General features: G+C 43.1%; 1 protein-coding gene across 1 annotated transcript in view; it reads right to left on the reverse strand.

The window, feature by feature from the left end:
- LOC308520254 (uncharacterized protein) overlaps nt 1-19,107 on the reverse strand; it is a gene marked incomplete at its 5' end in the record, with an annotated part of 62,415 nt that overhangs the window by 42,676 nt on the left and 632 nt on the right. Inside the window, 4 exons of the mRNA XM_081092766.1 lie at nt 854-942; nt 4,380-4,510; nt 8,449-8,518; nt 9,784-9,884. Of these exons, the coding sequence (XP_080948892.1) occupies nt 854-942; nt 4,380-4,510; nt 8,449-8,518; nt 9,784-9,884 (391 nt within the window). The remainder of the gene's footprint in view (nt 1-853; nt 943-4,379; nt 4,511-8,448; nt 8,519-9,783; nt 9,885-19,107) is intronic.

Consider the following 19,107-nt stretch of genomic DNA (forward strand, 5'->3'; position numbering starts at 1 on the left):
TTCTTTATATTCTCTTCTCTCACTCTTAGATAGGATGTTAGACCTTACAATTCTATCCACGTATCTCAAAGTTCTATTTCATTTTCTATCTCTTTAACCTGGGCTGATCTCAGTAAATTTTATCAGATCCATTTTTTCCAATTCATTAATCTTCTATTAATTGTATCTAATCTGCTGTTTAATTCACCCATTAAAATTTTATTTCAATGACTATATGTTTGACTAATAAAGTTCATTTGGTTTCTATTCAAATCCATCTAGGCCTTCTTTGAAAGCTTGTTCCCTGCTCTGGTTTTTATTCCATCTTCATTTCTTTAAACATCTTTAACATGCTTATAGCATTCTGCATCAAAACATTCCAGTTTATGAATTCCATGGACATTTAGATTTTTTTTGGAATTTCAGACTGTGAACTCCTATTCTATTAAGTTTGGTGAGGCTTTATTTGTGGAGCAGCCTCTTTTGAGGGAACATCTGGATTTGCATTTGCTTCTGCCAGATGTTCTGGTGATATTAGCAGCCATAAACTTTTTAACTCCCAAGGCTTAAAGTTAAATTCCTCTTTCTGTCCTGTTATTGGTTTAGATAGGTCAAGGGGACACTGTAGCAGCGACAGTTGTCAAAGAATGTCTGCCTCCTTTACTCAGGCCTATTGTCTGGCCTGGAAGCTGCAAATTATGGTGGTTCTTGAGAAAGTCCTGTGGATGTTACTAAGAGTTTCTGCTGCTACCTGGCACACTGGGAAAAAGGCTTTGGAAATGGCCAGCCCTTTGAAGTCACAAGTGTCCATCTATATTTGAAAGGATGGAAGGGAGGGCAGGAGGAATAAGGGACATAAGAGAAAAGACCTTACCCAAGGTACACATTCATGCTTTCAATGGTGTCTGGAAATTTCTTCCCACTCTCCATATCTGTGATAGTGGATCTTTGCAGAGCCTCCTTCTATAAATATTTTACAAAAATATTTTAAACCTTTATTCACAGAGAGCTTACTTGTATTATACAAAAGTAGAGTTACAGTTGTTCATTTGAAAAATAATACAATAATTAATAAATAATAGAAGAATAAATTGTGTTTTGTGCACTCACAATTGTAAACCTACTTTTGCCCCATCCTGTATATGCTAAACAACAAGAACATGTAATAGATAAGTAGACTCCTATACATTTCATTATTGGGATGAAGAAAGTAATATATTTAAAAAGTTATTCTGTATATTCTATTTCAGGCATTTTTCATACAGTGTTTCATTTTGTTTTCCAAACAACCCTGACAGGCAGGTGTCACAACCCCTATTTTGTAGACAAAGAACCCAATCAAGAAAGGCTGAGTGAAGCCTGTTGGTGAAGCGTGTGGGCTCTGACCCCTAGCAAACCACCAGCTTCCCTGTGCTTCTCTGAGTTTCTTCATCTTTAAAGCAGGGCACTGACAGTATCAATCCCACAGGATTGGTGTAAATACATATATAATCTCTTCTAGTTCTTACAAAGTGATATGCAGAATTTGAAAGGTCCTATAGCAATTTCTCTCCAGTAAAGAATCATGTTTCCTATCAAGCCAATGTTCAGAATAAAAGTTATCAATGCATGTTTCCCTTAATCATGAAATGATGTATTCAGGGACTCCTAATGCCGACATATTTTCCCAGGCTAAGCACCAAAGCACGGGAGAGAGCATGGTATAGGGTGGTCTCTACAACCTCCCCCCACAAAAGAAGGGCTCAGGCTAAAACAGGACAAAGCACCTGAAAATTGTGTGAAGCACCACAGCATCAGCTACACCTACATAGAGATGATCACTCATAAAAAGAATATGTCATCACCTCCCAGAGGCTCTAAAAGTGGACGACATGTTCTGTTCTCCTGAAGTCCGTCATAGCACGAAGTGACACCAAAGCCAAAGCAACGACACCACCAAAGATTAAAGCTGGGACTGCTCCACCCTTAAGTCCCCAACAGGGATTTGGTGTTTTATATCTATTACAAAACATAGCTATAGCCCTGGTCGGTTTGGCTCAGTGGATGGAAAGTTGGCCTGTGGACTGAAGGGTCCCAGGTTGAATTCCAGTCAAGGGCATGTACCTTGGTTGGGGGCACATCCCCAGTAGGGGGTGTGCAGGAGACAGCTGGTCGGTGTTTCTCTCTCATTGATGTTTCTAACTCTCTATCCCTCTCCCATCCTCTCTGTAAAGAATCAAAATATATTTTAAAAAAACAAAAAAAATATAGCTATCCTATATAATAAAAGGGTAATATGCAAATTGGCCCTAACAGCAGAACGACTAGGAATGACTGGTCACTATGACACACACTGACCACCAGGGGGCAGACGCTCAATGCAGGAGCTGACCCCTGGTGGTCAGTGCACTCCCACAGGAGGAGCTCTGCTCAGCCACAAGCCAGGCTGATGGCTGCCAGTACAGCAGTGGTGTCAGGAGCCTCTCCTGCCTCCTCAGCAGCACTAAGGATGTCTGACTACAGCTTAGGCCTGCTCCCTGCTGGCAAGTGGACATCCCCTGAGGGCTCCCGGGCTGCCAGAGGAATGTCTGATTGCCAGCTAAGGCCCGATCCCCCAGGGGAGTGGGCCTAAGCCAGCAGGTGGACATCCCCTGAGGGGTCCCAGACTGCAAGAGGGCACAGGCTGGGCTGAGGGCCCCTCCCACCCCCTGCCCGAGTGCACAAATTTTTGTGCACCGGGCCTTTAGTAGTATATAATATAACATATGCATACATGTGAAAGTGTGTGACTTATGGTAAGTACATATTTTCGTTGTGTTCAGTTACTATTTCAACAGGAGTAGGCAGGGTTTTGGCTATGAAAGGTCAAACTCTGATATTCCTAGGCAGGGACCTGCTTCACAGTAGTACTGTTTCCATATTAGTTCTCTACAAATGAAAATCTGTCCAGGGTTAGATTCCTTTCCATAAAGGGAAAATGGCGACAGTTTAATTCTCTTGGATAAGATTTTAAGAATTTGTCATCACATTGGGATCATTAAAGCAGAATTCTGCCACATGCTAACGTAGCATCATATTTAAAGTAAATCAGTGACCCTAGCTGGTTTGGCTTAGTGTATAGAGCAGCGATGGCGAAACTTTTGAGCTCGGCGTGTCAGCACTGTGAAAAACCCTAACTTAACTCTGGTGCCGTGTCACATACAGAAATTTTTTGATATTTGCAACCATAGTAAAACACTCATATTTTTGATATTTATTTTATATATTTAAATGCCATTTAACAAAGAAAAATCAATGAAAAAAAATGAGTTCGTGTGTCACCTCTGACACATGTGTCATAGGTTCGCCATCACTGATATAGAGAGAGCGTCAGCCTGTGGACCGAGGGGTCCCAGGTTCGATTCCAGTCAAGGTCACATGCCTGGGTTGTGGGTTCGATCCTCAGTAGGGGACATGTAGGAGGCAGCCAATCAATGATTCTCTCTCATCATTGATGTTTCTACTAGTATCTCTCCTCTCTCTCTTCCTCTCTGAAATCAATAAAACAAAAAATAAAGTAAATCAGTGGACAGTTATGGCAGCAAATTCACCCACAGCAGTTAGAAGGAGGATTCAGATGAATTTAAAATATACTATTTACACAGAAATAGGACAGCTCTGCAAGGTTATCTCCACAGCAGTTTTCACAAATCAGGAATCTAAACCTGCACAGAGAGGACATTTAGCAGGCCTATATGAGCAAGCCAAAGGCTCTACCCAGATAAAGCTAATTAGCAGATCTGTTCTGTTTACTCTCAAACAAATGAGTCCATTGATTTTTGTGTGTTCCTGACAGCTAGCACAAGTATCCAAGAGCCCACAGAAATTGCTTGCATTTCACAAGTGGGATTTTACAGCCTTTGAATTTCACAGGGAGCCGAGCTCAGCCTAAGAAAGCAGCACCAAGGAAAAGCTTGAAACATCTAGCTTTTCAAATTGAAGTGTTAATAAAAAAACTTTGTAATTTCATTTCCTTTCCTGTTGTGACACAGAATGTATCACCTGCAGCAAAATCCATCAGCTGGAACCCAAATAATGTTAAGATTAGAAAGGTAAGTTAAAAAAAACTTCATGTTTTGTAAGAAGCACAATTTCAACTTACACTTCCATGTTCAAAGGAGGGTCCAAAGTTATTCTAAACACTGTCTTCAGTGAGTCAATAAATCTTTCATAGCAGGCACATAAGTGGTTTATAAACATTAATGGATAATCTAGACCAGAATTTCTAGACTAAAGTGACACAGATTAGAGAGAGATTTCTAGAGCTCAGTCTGAAGAGTTATAACCAAATCCAATAATTAGATCAAGGTAAACGATCCTAATTGTTCATCACAGGATAGATGGCTTCTTGCTTAGGAGTGTATCACATAAATGTCAATAACCTCTCCCAGGATGTCATCTCCAGTGACCACTGCTATTTTCAAATCAACACCAGCCTTCCTGGCCATCTTGTCCAGGGCAGCAGCACACACGAGAGGGTTGGTACCCCCAGCATTGCTGACCACACGCACGCCTGCCAGAAGAGAAACACATGGCAATCACTCCGATGCAAGTTCAATTAGCAGCTTTCATTCAAAGAACTGCTTTCTCTGCCCACTGTTTTGTTTGTTTGTTTTTACCTTTTAGAGGCAAATATACCAAAGGCAATGGCATCCCTATATAATATTTAAGTGGCTGAAGCCACTTCCGGTGTTTATGCTCATCAGATGCATGGCTGGTAACTGATGTGAAGGGAGATGTAACTCTTGGGTCCTCATAAAAATATCTGTGGGCTATTAAAGAAATAACTAGTTCTGATTTTTAAAATTCTCCAGATTTTCTAATAAGCCTCTAGAGCAGCGGTTCTCAACCTGTGGGTCGCGACCCCTTTGGCGGTCGAACGGCCCTTTCACAGGGGTCGCCTAAGACCATCCTGCATATCAGATATTTACATTACGATTCATAACAGTAGCAACATTACAGTTATGAAGTAGCAACGAAAATAATCTTATGGTTGGGTCACAACATGAGGAACTGTATTTAAAGGGCCAGAAGGTTGAGAACCACTGCTCTAGAGGGAACTGATCCAATCAATTCCATTTTGAAAAGACTAATCTTTAATTTGATGTCTGACAGCTATTTGGAATACTACAAAGTGGCTAAAGACAGAGTCAACATTCCAGAATTCTAAGGTAGAGAGGACTTGAGTGATCACCTACTCCAGGTGTTCTCATCTTTTAAAGATTCCTTATCCTTTGAGGAATCTGATAAAAACTATGGATTCTCTCCTCAGGGGAAAAAGCTTCTTTTGCTTATAATTTCAGGGGCATGTCAGATTCCCCGATGCCTAGCCTTGGGTACCAGATTAAGAAACCTTGACCGAATCCAACTGTCTCGTTTACAGATGAAGAAGCCAAGGTGCAGGGAAGCTAAGTGACGCGTCCAAGGTTGTGCAGCTTGTTAGGGACAGCGGCAGGATGAAAACCCTGGGTGTCCCACTCCCCATCTGTCATCTGTGGTGTCAGATTCTATATGGACTGTGTGGGTGGTTAATGGCCAAATGGCCATCACACAAAATCTGCAAAGGGTTCTGAATGTTTTGCTGAACCACTCCTATTAACTGGCCAAAGAGTGATTATTAAGTATAAAGTATTAGAATTTATACCCTTTCTAACTAAATACGATATTTTTTTTTATCTGTTTTCACTCTCTTCAACCTATTCAGGTACATGTGAATCAACCTCCATCCTCCTCCCCACCTCCCTCCTCCCCACTAACACTTTCCTAAAACTCCCTCCTTTTTGAGTTCTGGTGACTGCACTATCAGGTTCTTCCCTGTCTCTTCCACAGTTCACCGCTTCCTCCCCCGCCCCCCCCCCCCCCCCCCCGTCACATTTTATATCTCGTTCTTTGACTCCACCATCCCTCCTCTTTCAAGGGTTCCCTAAAGCTCAACCCTACTTTTCTTTATATCCATTCCCACCTCTGCCTCCTTAAGAAATCCCTCCCAATAATGGATTCAACTAGTACTTTTATTGATTAAAACTCCCTCCCTCAAACCTGTTTCTATTTCCCCCCTCTCATCCAAGTGGTAGCATCTTCAGCCTTGTTTGTCTGTGATGTCTAACTCTATGTTTAACATATAGCAAGAGCAGAAGTAGAGGCCCTTGTGTGTTAACTGACATTTTATGATTCTAAAATGAAAAATAATATACAAATAACAATTTTACTATGAATACTTAAAGGTCCATAAGAAGTTTTGGTTAAGTCTGACACCTTGCTTTCTTTGTGCCTTACTTTCAGGATAAATTATTTTCTAAAAAGGACATATAGCTCCCTCTAGAGGAAAATAATGATATTTTAGAAAACAGAACCTCCTAGCATATATTCTGAGATTCACCAACAATAAAACTAAATGGTACACAATAACCACATCAGATTAGCAATTATTAAAAACTCTTCATCTTGCCCTAGCTGGTTTGGCTTAGTGGATAGAGCATCAGATTGCAGTCCAAAGGGTCTCAGGTTCGATTCCAGTCAAGGCACATGCAGGAGGCAACCAATCAATGTGTTTCTCTCACATTGATATTTCTCTATCTTTCCCTCTCTCTTACACTCTCTCTAAAAATCAGTGGAAAAATATCCTTCAGTGAGGATTAAAAAACACACACACAACAACTCTTCATCTTAAAGATCTTAAACAATAACATATTGTAAGGGATTTATCCTTCTTAAGCAGAGATACATTTGCAGTACTTAAGAGATACTCAGTAATGTCACTGGAAGTTACCTCAGGACCCAACTGCAAAAGACTTTCTTTGTTAGCCCAATAAGTCACAGCACTATGGCAATGAGGTCAGAGCCTCGGATTTGGTTCAAGTATAGTCAGTGGCTTTTATAGATCCCAAGACATCTTCCTAAGATTTGCTCTGAGCCACAGAGACCCAGGGTGAGAGAGTGCTAATCAGTATAATTATAACTCTCCAACTGGAAATCAACCCAAATATGTTGGTGTGTTGACATTGGCTATATTTTTAAACATTCTTTCACCTAATAACAACTGCCTTCTTTCCTCAGAACCACATCAAAGTGGCTTATAAGGCCTTTTCAACTGTTCATTGAGTTAATTATTTATTTTTAATGACTACATCGTATATATAAATATATATTTATCTATATAATATAAATATAGTATTTAAATATATTTAGCTATATTACATAAATACATATAAATATCCTATCTAATAAAAGACAAAAAGGGTAATTAACCATTCCTCCGCTACGCTTCCCATTGGCTAATCAGGGTGATATGCAAATTAACTGCCAACAAAGATGGTGGCCGGCAGCCACGCAACTGAAGCGAGCAGGAGGCTTGCTTGCTCCAGTGATGGAGGAAGCCAAGGTTCCCCGCCTGCCACGGCCAGGCTCTGAGCTCCGAAAGCAACAGCTCCAAAAGCAACAAAGTTTCAATTATAGAAGCCAAACAAACTCCAGATACCTGCTTGCAGCCAGCCGCGGCCTCAGAGCTGGAGCGAGCAGGATGGCAACAAAGTTTCAGTTATAGAAGGTAAATAAATCCCAGAATAAAAAAGAAAAAAGAAATAAAGGAGAGGCTGGGAGCTTCAGTTGCCAGCCATCCTGAAAATGGCCCTCAGCCTCTCACCCAGACTGGCCAGGCATCCCAGTGGGGACCCCCACCCTGAAGGGCGTGTGGCCAGCCTGAAAACAGCCATCAGCCCCTCATCCAGGCTGGCCAGGCACCCAAGTGGGGTCCCCCACCTTGAAGGGGGTGTGACCAGCTGCAAACAGCCATCAGCCCCTCATCCAGGCTGGCCAGGCACCCAAGTGGGACACCCTTCAGGGCAAACCAGCCAGCCCCCACCCATGCACCAGGCCTCTATCCTATATAGTAAAAGGGTAATATGCAAACTGACCCTAAAAGCAGAAAGACTGGGAATGACTGGTCACTATGACACACACTGACCACCAGGGGGCAAACGCTCAATGCAGGAGCTGCCCTCTGGTGGTCAGGGCGCTCCCACATGGGGGAGCTCTGCTCAGCCACAAGCCAGGCTGATGGCTGCCAGTACAGTGGTGCTGGTGGGAGCCTCTCCTGCCTCCTCAGCAGTGCTAAGGATGTCTGACTGCAGCTTAGGTCTGCTCCTCACTGGCAAGTGGACATCCCCCGAGGGCTGCCGGGCTGCCAGAGGGATGTCTGATTGCCAGCTTAGGCCCAATCCCCCCGGGAGCAGGCCTAAGCCAGCAGGTGGTCATCCCCCGAGGGGACCCAGACTGTGAGAGGGCACAGGCCGGGCTGAGGGGATCCCCCCCTCCCGAGTGCACAGATTTTTGTGCACTGGACTTCTAGTAATATATATTACATAATATATAAATATATATCCTCTCTTTCTTAAAACCTGACATGCCATTAAATACAGAAAATTAAGATGATTTAAATGTTTTTCAAATTACCTTTTTTATGAATGTCCTTTATATATGGAGCCATGGCAGTCTGTACAAAATCAGGAACATAGCCCAAATCCTAAAATATAAAAATAAATATGTTATCCGCTATGAAATGCATTTGTGTAACTCAAAGGCAACAGACTAATCAATCCTTTAATTACTTTCAAGGCTACTTTTAAGTTAAATTTTAAGTAATTGTAATATTTATGTTGTCTGAAAATCACTAATCCCTTATGAATTTAAGGTTATAATAAATCAGTGGAAATAGCTACATGATATAAAAATAAACTTAACCTGCATTACTACCAAAGAGATAAAATAAGAATAACCAAACAAAGTAATCACTTTTCTTTTGTGATCTATAGAAGTTTTAACTCCAAAGTTTTATTAAAAACTAAAATTCCCAACACTATACATGTCCTCAGCATACCCCTACATTGTCAAGAAAAGGTAATGCTTTTACATTTATTTGGTAGATTATAGAAACAGATGTAGGAAACCAATAGAGTGGAGTGGAGTAAGAGTAGTTTAAAGCACAAACTAGATAGTTAGTTACATTACTAGAGATTCACTTTTAAATGAAATCTAACAAGCTATATGATTCAAATGGTCCTCTGGTCTAAATGGAATTTCTGCTGGGATATTCCATGCCTGGGGCTAATTTCTTGGCCTTATGTATTAAAACAAAAATAATTAATTTACTGGATCTAACAAAAATATTTCAGAGTTAGGACTAAGACAATGATCACATATTATATATGACAGCATAAGCAATTTTTCATGTTAATAAAGCCTTTTTCATAAGTATAATTTTAGTGGCTACATAAGATTTCATTGTCTGGATCTCTCATCATTTACTTAACCATGTCCTTATTGTTGGCCATTTAGGTCTTTCATTTTCTGTGCATGTTATAAATAAGGCTACATTATCCATCTTTGTGAGCAAAGCTCTTCCACAGTTAGCTGTAGTTCCTTAAGATAATTCTGACCTCAGTGGCAGTAAATAACCAAACAACTTGTATTTTTCCTAATAATGAGATCTAACATTTTAAGGCTTTATAAGTCATCTATGAAAACATTTTCTAATGTAATTATACTTTAAGGTATCATTTCATGGTCATTAAAATGATTACAATAGGGGGGTGGGAAGAGATCAAACAAAGAACTTGTATGCATATATGCATAACCCATGGACACAGACAATAGTGTGGTGAAGGCCTGGGGCAGTGGTGGGCTAGAAGGAGCTGGGGGTGGGGGAGAGAAGGGAACTTATGTAATACTTTCAACAATAAAGATTAAAAGATAACAATAATAAGTAAATGATTACAATAATTAACTTACAGATGATTTTACTTTGGCAGCAGTTAGGAGGCACATAGTTATCTCTGAGAGATAATCAAAAACCAAATAATCCAGCTTCTCTCCATATAGTAGCTGAGGAACTAGAAGTAAAGCACAAAGTGTAGTTTACTTTCTAAAATTGAAATTTAACAATAATTTAATCAACATTTTTAAAAAGTATGAATGAAATCACATTTTCTTTACATTATCCAAAATCAGAAGTTGCACATATATGCATATGCGTTTTGTGGGCATGTCCCTGGGAACCCTTCCTAGCTTAATGAGATTTTGGTCACTGTACTTTACATCCAAGCACTGCCATATTGGGGTGATAATCCACACACTTCATCATGCTGATTAAAGAAAAGTAAATTATTATAGGGAAACAGAAAAATATCTGTAGCTATGGTAGCAGATTTCCCCATTTCCAGTGCTCTCCAGAATTTATTTCCATCTAATGGCAAAGATCTCTTTGTAAAAAGAAATGACAAATTTTCCAATGTATCAGGTGTAAATCTTCTTTGCTATTCCAAGCTCATAATCAATTCAGGAAAAAATCAATTATGCCCCTCACAGCTTTTGGTATAACAGAAATAGGCAAGGTCAAAGGGAATATCTAATATCTGCTCTTACCAAGCTTCTAGTTTCCTCCTTCCATTATTCTAAAATAACCGGTTGTGTTATTAAAAATCTCAAAGGCAATTCTCAAAGTAAAACACAAGAGACATAAAAGTCTAAAGAAAAATGCTATAATGCTGTCCTCCTAAATAGTGTGTGTTTAAGGGTAGGAGCTTTGTCTTAATCTGGTGTCCCTGTCCAGCTTTGTACCTGATGGTACTTAGCAAAAGTTGGTTGTTTACATAAGAGTACATTTCAAATCAGCTCTTCTTGAAGGTTTCTTCATATCTCTCATCAGATCTCTCATTTTTCATAAACTATCATGGCATACCCAAGGATTACTTAAGCCTCAAATTTTGTTAAGTGCCATAGAATTCTTTATTCTGGCATGGTGAAATTCCTAAAACCTACTGTAAAGATTCTATGCAAAGGTTTCTCACAAGTAGAAACATTTCCCACTAGGTTAGGGACTTGACAAAGCCAAGTCTTATATGACTCCATAAAGTAAATACAGAGTTGGAAGTATTTATTAATTATTGAGATAGTCACTTACATATTTTTCCCAGTATAATGCAACTACGATCTATATATTATATAAAAGTCTCAGCAACTGTCCAACCAGTAGCTATGACGCTCAACACAGGAGCAGAAACCACAGATGTGGAAACATGGAACAGACTGATGAATCTCAGAAGGAAGGGGGGAAGAGAAAGGGTAGGAAGAAATTAACCAAACGTCTCATATGCATACTAGGGGCCTGGTGCACGGATTCGTGCACTGGTGGGGTCCCTCAGCCTGGCTTGAACCCTCTCGCAATTCGGGGCCCCTCGGGGGATGTTGGAGAGCCAGTTTTGGCCTGATCCCCACAGGCCAGGCCAAGGGACCCCACCAGTGCACGATATCATGCGCTGGGCCTCTAGTACCATAGAAGACAGATAGATAGCTCTTACCATAATAAAAGAGTAAACTTAGACATGATGTACATACAAAAAAACATTAAAATAGGAGGATTATTGAAAGACAAGTGGCTCTATAATTAATGTTATGTTACTAGTATTTCTCCACCACACTTGAGCTCAGGAAGGTCACAAGCAACTATGTTGGGATAAGTAGTACCATCCGAAATGTCCGTCAATCTCCAGCTAAGCCATTCTACAGACAGCACATGGAACAGAATCTTTCATCGGTGACTTCAGAGAAGGAAGAAATATCTCACTCTGGGACTTTATGCCAAGATGTTTAGCAACAGTGCAAAATTCAAACAGGCACAAGTGGTAAAATCCAAGTGCATCAAGAAGGCAGCTGGATACCCTAACATGGATTTTAGAGCAGGAAAAGTCCATGTTGGAGGCATAAGTGTAGAGTCTTCCTAGGTACTGATGTTAAATATTATAGAGAAGAGCACCTATGCCTGGGACACTCCAAACTTTAGCTTTTAAGAAGAAGAGGAACTAGTCAAGGAGACCGAGAAGGAAGGGGCAGGAAAGAAGGAGGAAAACTTCACGAGACTTCTAGAAGAAAGAATTTTAAGGAGACAGTGATCAATTTAGTTAATACTACTACTGATAGGTCAAGGAATAGGAGGGCCAAGATTGACCGCTCAATTTAGGAGTCATTGGCTAAATGGGTGGAGGTTACTAGTCCTAGCTTCTCTGAAATAAGAAATACAAGGTTCTGGCCTGGCCGGTATTGTTCAGTAGTTAGAGCACTGACCCGTGCACGGAAGGGTCATGGGCTCGATTCCCGATCAAGGGCATGTACCTGGTTGCAGGTTCAATCCCCAGCCCCAACCAGGGGGGTGCGGAAGGCCAGCCCCAATTGGAGATGTCCGGCCCCAACCAGTTGGTATGTCTCACTCACATCAATGTTTCTTTCTTCTCCCTTCCTTCCACTGTCTAAAAATCAATGGAAAAATATCCTTGGGTGAGGATTAACACAACAAAAAAGAAAAAGAAGAAAAAAAGAAAAACAAAGTTCCAAGATATTAAATAAATTGAACACCAAGATCACCTATCATTAGCCAGTTAGCAGCAGAACTGGGCCCAGAACCCACACTGAACACAAGCCTTCAGAAGTTAGTCATGGTTCTTGAATCGCAGAGCAGGCTCTTCTTCAATCACATATTATGATGTCAACTTGCCCTTGGTAACTGTGATGCAGAAGGAGGCCTCTATTAAGACTTTAAACAAAAAGGAACAAGCATCAATATTAGAATTTGGGGGCACAATGACAGTGGAACAGAGACAGTACCCTTCAAATCAAATGAAAGAGGCAGACACTGCAACCACAGCAAGCCCAGGTGTCAAAACACACTGCAATACAAAGAAATGTTTACATCTCCTCAAAGGGGATTCTCTGGGCAGTATTTCACTAGATGGCTTCCATATAAAAAAGTGATCAATAAATTCTCCCAGGCCCCATTCCCATATGTTACTAGCACTATGTATAATCAGGGCTTGAATAATGGGGATCTGATTCCCCACCCTCTTTCCTTCACCTGATTTTTTTTTTTTTTTTATCTTCACCTGAGGATATTTTTCCATTGATTGATAGGGAGAGTGGAAGAGAGAGAGAAAGACAGAGAGAAACATTGATGTGAGAGAAACACATCGATTGGTTGACTCCTACATGAGCCCTGACCAGGGCCCAGACCTGGGGGAGTCTGCAACCAAGGTACGTGTGCCCTTGACAGGAATTGAACCCGAACCCAGGACTCTTCCATCAGCACGTAGATGCTCTATCCAGCTAGGGCCACCTGATTTCTTTATCAAGGTGCCCAAAAGGAGGGAGAAGGAGAATAAATACGTTTTTACTTTAGGTCTTAGTTTTAAATTAAATTTTCATTTTAAGATTTAAACATTCTAACACATTTCTAGGGGCCAAAGGCACAAGAGAGTCTTAACCCATTTAGGTATAATGCCCGTTTTAACAGTCCCAACTGCTCCCCTCAAATCACAACCTCCGGGGCAGCTATGGGGGGAAAAAAGAGGAACAACTGTAATAATCTCAACAATACAGATTTAATTTTTTAAAAAAAATCACAACCACCAACAACCAAGGAGTCACTCTGCTGCCAAAGTCCGCTGAACGATTTTGCAGACGAGGGAAGTGAAGCGTTCCCAAGGGAAGATGGGGGCCAGGAAAAGACGGATTTGGCTCCGAGCTGACTCGTTACTCGGGGTGGAGCGGAGGGAGTGGCTGACGGTCCCAGGGCCCGGACAGAGAGGAAGGCGGCGCTTCTCCAGGGAGAGCAGAGGCGGAGCCAGCGCTGGCACCGGGCCCACGGGGCTTCGGTGGAGGAGAAAGGTCGCCGCCAGGCTGGGGCGCGTGGCGCAGAAAAGCCCCGTCGTGGGGCGCGAAACCTTCCAGAGTTCCCAGTGCCCTGGCTCCGGGAGCTAGTCCCCCACGCCTGGCGTCCCTCCAGGGCTGCCCTAAGCCTCGCGCCTCCCTTCCAACCTTTCCTCCCGGGGAAGCGGGCAGAGAGGGGCTCAGCGGAGTGAGCGGCGGCGCAGATCGCAGCCGCGTTACCTGATGCCGCCGTGTCTCCCCAGAAGGCGGAGGCGCAGCCGAGACGCACGGCGCAGCCCCGCGACCCCGGCTGCTCACCCGCGCCGGCCTCCGCCCGCGTGCCCAGTGCCCGGGGCCCGGCGCCCCAGGCGGCCGCCCGCGTGAGCCCGAGCCCGAGCCTGAGCCCGAGCCCGAGCCCAAGCCGGACAGTCGCCCGCAGCGGGCGCAGCGGCCCGACACAGCTCATGGCGCGCGCTCCACACCCGGGAGCCCGGCCGCCCTGGCGCCTGGCGTGCGCTCCGTGGAGTAACCGCGCCCCGCGCGCCCCCTCCTGGCCACGCCCCACCCGCGCCCGAAGCCCTGGCCTCGGGGCCCCAGTCCTGCCAACCCAGGGCTCCAGCTCCAGTGACTGCGACCATCATCACTACGAAACAAGAAGGGAAGGGTTGCCGGTTCAGCTCCTCTCCTCCGTTCCCGTCAAAGGGTCCTCACGCCTTATTCCCTTTCAAATTCTGAGTCTGAGAAGGAAGACAACCCAATAAGATAAAGATATGGGGGCCCCTGACTTCTCTTCCAAGGAGCTAGAGAATTATACCAACGCCAGCTCTCCTTCTACAGCCAGGCCGGCGAAGAAACGATTTACAAGACGCTAATCTAAGAGCTTTACTTATTTTATTTACGTTGCAGGCTTTTGAGTTCATGCTTTAAAATGTTTAATATTTATTAGCACATTAAATAGGACAACCCAACGAGATGGATGATACAAGTATCCCCAGTGTACAACTGAGGAAAACTCAAGACTCAGCGAAGTCAGTCCCTTTCCCAGGGTCACACAGCTAGAAGTTATAAAGCTGGAATTGAAACCCAGGCAGTCTGGCTCCAGTCTCCACACTCTGCGCTCTCACCGCACCCTGCCCCAGTTAGAAAAAAAAAAATAACTGTGACCTCATTTAATCCCCTCAACAAACCAACCAGGTGGGTACTGTTATTGTCTCCATCTTACGGGCAAGGAAACTTAGGCACAGAGAGGCTACTAATGGAGCTAGAAATTGGTGCAGGCAAGACACTAGCAGCCAGTTTGATCCTGAACTACCATAGGAGAGGAGATGCGAGTCATACAGAAGGAGAAGGAATTGCCACAAAGTGTGTGAAGCTTTCATCACCTTCACATACTGAGCCCCTGGGCTTTAGGCCCAGTCCCTCGTGTCCTTCCTCAGGCTTAGCACTGGGTGTGACGGTCTTTTCCAAGTAACTCCACCATTCCTGCACTCCACTGGCCATAAGGGGGCCGGTGACTGAACTCAGAGCCACATTGAGGTCCAGCCACCAGCTGGACAACTCCTCCCTGAGTTGGGCGTAGCATATTTAAAGGGCCTTCACATGTGAGCTTCATCCCTTTTGTGGCCAGGCCCCCAGGATGCTTTGGGAAGGCATAACCAGGGGCACCAGTACCACCAAACCCTCTTTGCTCCTACTTTGGAAACAATGTCGCTGTCTGAAGGGGAACAAGAGCACAAGGAAGAGGCATAGAGGATGTGTATGGCCATGACCACATTAACAACTCGATTTATTTCAGTTTACCAAGTTCATTTCTTTCTCCCTGCGGACGCAAGGCCTATCTTGCTCAATGTAGTGAGTTCCAGCGATTCTGGGGCTGGTCGTGGAAAAACATATGATCATAAGGAGGGAGGGGCTCACAGCAAGCTTTATTTGGGCAACACTTTGACAAGTGTGCATGCAGGAGCAGGACGGAGGAGTCCCACACAGCATGGGACCATCCAGACGCTGTGGCTGCCCAGGGCGACCCCCCAGGACAATGGGAAAGTAAGGGAACACCCCAGCAGAATGGTGGGATGGGAGAGGGGACTCACCTGTCTAGGTGAGGCCACTCAGCCATCCCTCTGGGAGTCTCTGGATCAGGGAGCTCCCAAGGTCAGCCGCAGAGTGGGGTCTTGAATTGCTACAACGTTATCCAACATCTGACCAGCAAATATTGGATGTAGCTTCTCAAAGTATGCAAAGCAGGCCGGTTCTCAATAGCTAAAATTTGTGCCATGTTTAAAACAGTTGAGAGTGTTTTAAATATGAGAATTAGATGCTGGTGCCTGCAGGCTTTTGAGTTCATGGGTCCCAGGCTGTTGTGAAGAAATCAACAACCCAGAAACCAATATACGGGGCCATCTTTGACTTATTACTGTCACATCCTAAGATCCAGTGGGAAGTACACCCAAACACTCCCAGAATCCATAGCTTCACCAGGCCAAGTCTCTCTCAGGCATGAGACACTCAAATTCTGAGTTCAGGGTTCTCACCTCATCTACTTCGAATGCTGGTGATTGAGACTGGCTGATGATTTACTCCTGCATTGCCATCCCTCTGCACAAAGGCAGAGGAGTCTAACATTCAGACAGTCAATAATACACATACAACAGGAGTGGGTTGGCGGATATTTTACCTACAAGAATCTGCGAGGCAGTTTGCATAGATGAGTATTTATCCACACCCTGTGCCTGTTGTTGTCTAAGAATGAAACAACTTCACCAGCAGGTGTCGCTATTACATTACATATCAGGGAGAGTCTGGCTCCCTTGATAGGGCCTTAAATAAAACACACTTCTAGTTGTTTATATTCTGGTCACTAGCTCCAGTAAGTGCTATGTAATCACAGCCATCAACAACGACGTATGTGACATTAAACCCACTTACTATTCAATCCAACAGAGTCCTCCATGCTTCTCAGGAAATTCAGCACAACTAGGAGGTTAACTTCACAGAATAATGAACAAATTCTATTTACTACTAGACAATCCACCTGCTTCTGGCTCCATAGAACATGAAATAAGTAAAATGACTACTCCACTGCTCCTTGTATATTATCAGACATGCCCAACAGCAAAGGGACTCTCCATGGAATATTGTTCATTACTCTTTAATTTGAACGCATTCCAAGGCCCAGATACACAGGTGAGCTCAAGTCCCTAGGGTTTCATTCTGGAGATCTGAAGTCTTTGGCATGTCTGTAGGATTAGGGCATGAGGCAGGGGCAGAGCCATCCTTTCGTTCTCTGTCTATTCTGTTAGATTTAAAGTCAGGTCCAAGTTCTGTCCTCAGGCCCTTCTTATTTTCACACCTTGTTTTCTTCTTGGAAACCCTCATTGTCCCCCATTGACTCAACATTGGTTCTCATTCTCAAAGCCCTGTCTTCAGCATTCCAATACCATCACCTATTAGAGCAGTGGTTCTCAACCTTCCTAATGCCGCGACCCTTTAATACAGTTCCTCATGTTGTGGTGACCCCCAATTTCATGGTTACAAATTGAACATAATTAAAGCATAGTGATTAATCACAAAAACAATATGTAATTATATGTGTGTTTTTCGATGGTCTTAGGTGACCCCTGTGAAAGGGTCGCGACCCACAGGTTGAGAACCGCTGTATTAGAGGGTTCACTACTGCTCAAGCTTAAAATGTTAGAAAATGGGCTCGTTTTCTGTCTCCCCTAAATCGGTTCCACCTTCTTATTTTCTTACTTATGTTAATTGTCAACTTTTCTGTTCCTCAGAGTTATTATCTTTGACCCTTTCCTCCCTTGGCTCTTCCTCCCAATTCAACCCTTTCCTAAACAGACTGGTCTTTTCTAGTCTATTTCTATAAAATGCTTTAATGTTTCCAAACTATTTCTTTTCTTTTTTTTTTTAAATATATTTTATTGATTTTTCACAGAGAGGAAGGGAGAGAGATAGAGAGTTAGAAACATCGATGAGAGAGAAACATCGATCAGCTGCCTCCTGCACATCTCCCACTGGGGATATGCCTGCAACCCAGGTACATGCCCTTGACCGGAATCGAACCCGGGACCCTTCAGTCCGCAGGCCGACGCTCTATCCACTGAGCCAAACCGGTTTCGGCTCCAAACTATTTCTTGTACACCTTCTATGTGCAAGGACTTCTGCAATGTGTTAAGGCATGGGGCTGGAGGCCAGTCTATTTGTCATTCTTTTTGCAGCCTTGAAACAATACTCTTAAAGCAACAGATGTCAGTAAGTTGATTACCAAACATGCATTTATTAACTTAAAGAGGAGAAACTGATACAGCTTGGTTTTAAAAAATTCTTTTTGGAACAAGAAATAATTTCAGTGTGCCTTCACTATAAAATATAACAGAGGAATTGAATGATCTTTGAAATTGCCGAATCGAAATCAGCCTCCTTATGTAAAGCAGGAGTGAGTGAGTACTCTTTGCAGTGTGAGGCAGTGGGTCTCCTACTCTCCTGCACATAGTATAGTAAGCACCTGGGGAAGCTGGCTCATAAAATGCAGACCCCTGGGGTCCATCCCCAGGTACTCTGATTCAGTAGATCGGCAAAGGAGCCAAGGAATCTGCATTTTTAAACAAAATAAAAATCTAAGGAGTATTTTTAAGAAACAGTCATGCAGAAGAAAAGTCTAAGTACTTGAAATAGGATACTGTTCTTACTTCATGAAATTGCTTCACACAACTACTCTTAGTCACCTAATTGTGTTAGTTGATTCTATAATTCTCTGCCAATAGACTAGTTCCTCTAATTTTATCTGTAGAAGCTCATATCTTTGGTTTCTAGTTTTATCTCAGATTTAAATTTCAATCTTGGTAGACGTAACACCTTAGGCCAGATTTATATTTCATGCTTCACTCCATGTGAGGTTCTCTATGTAATCACAGCCATCAACAACGACGTATGTGACATTAAACCCACTTACTATTCAATCCAACAGAGTCCTCCATGCTTCTCAGGAAATTCAGCACAACTAGGAGGTTAACTTCACAGAATAATGAACAAATTCTATTTACTACTAGACAATCCACCTGGGAGAGCAGGAAGTAAGTAGGGATTCCTGAAAGGAGAAAGAAGGTACCACCATGCGCCCCAGTAGGGTAGGGCACTGGGGCAAAGCTGGGAGTCAGTGGTATGTTTTCTTACAACAGACAGAGGTGTGGCAGTCTGAGGTTTAATTGCAAGTTGTAGTTGAGGAATGGGGTGAGGAACCCAAGATCCTGAATCCCAACACCCTGTGGGAACTTCCCCAATGTAATCCATGCCCCCTCTTATTGGTGCTGGCATGGGACATTGGTGAGTGAGCTGGGCTAAAGCGTGAGACCAGGACAGACAAACCTAAGGAGAGGGGCAGGTCAAGGTCACTGGGCTTTCTTTACCCTA

The sequence above is a fragment of the Myotis nattereri genome, assembly GCF_964212035.1.
Source record: "Myotis nattereri genome assembly, chromosome: 5".
Lineage (NCBI taxonomy): Eukaryota > Metazoa > Chordata > Mammalia > Chiroptera > Vespertilionidae > Myotis > Myotis nattereri.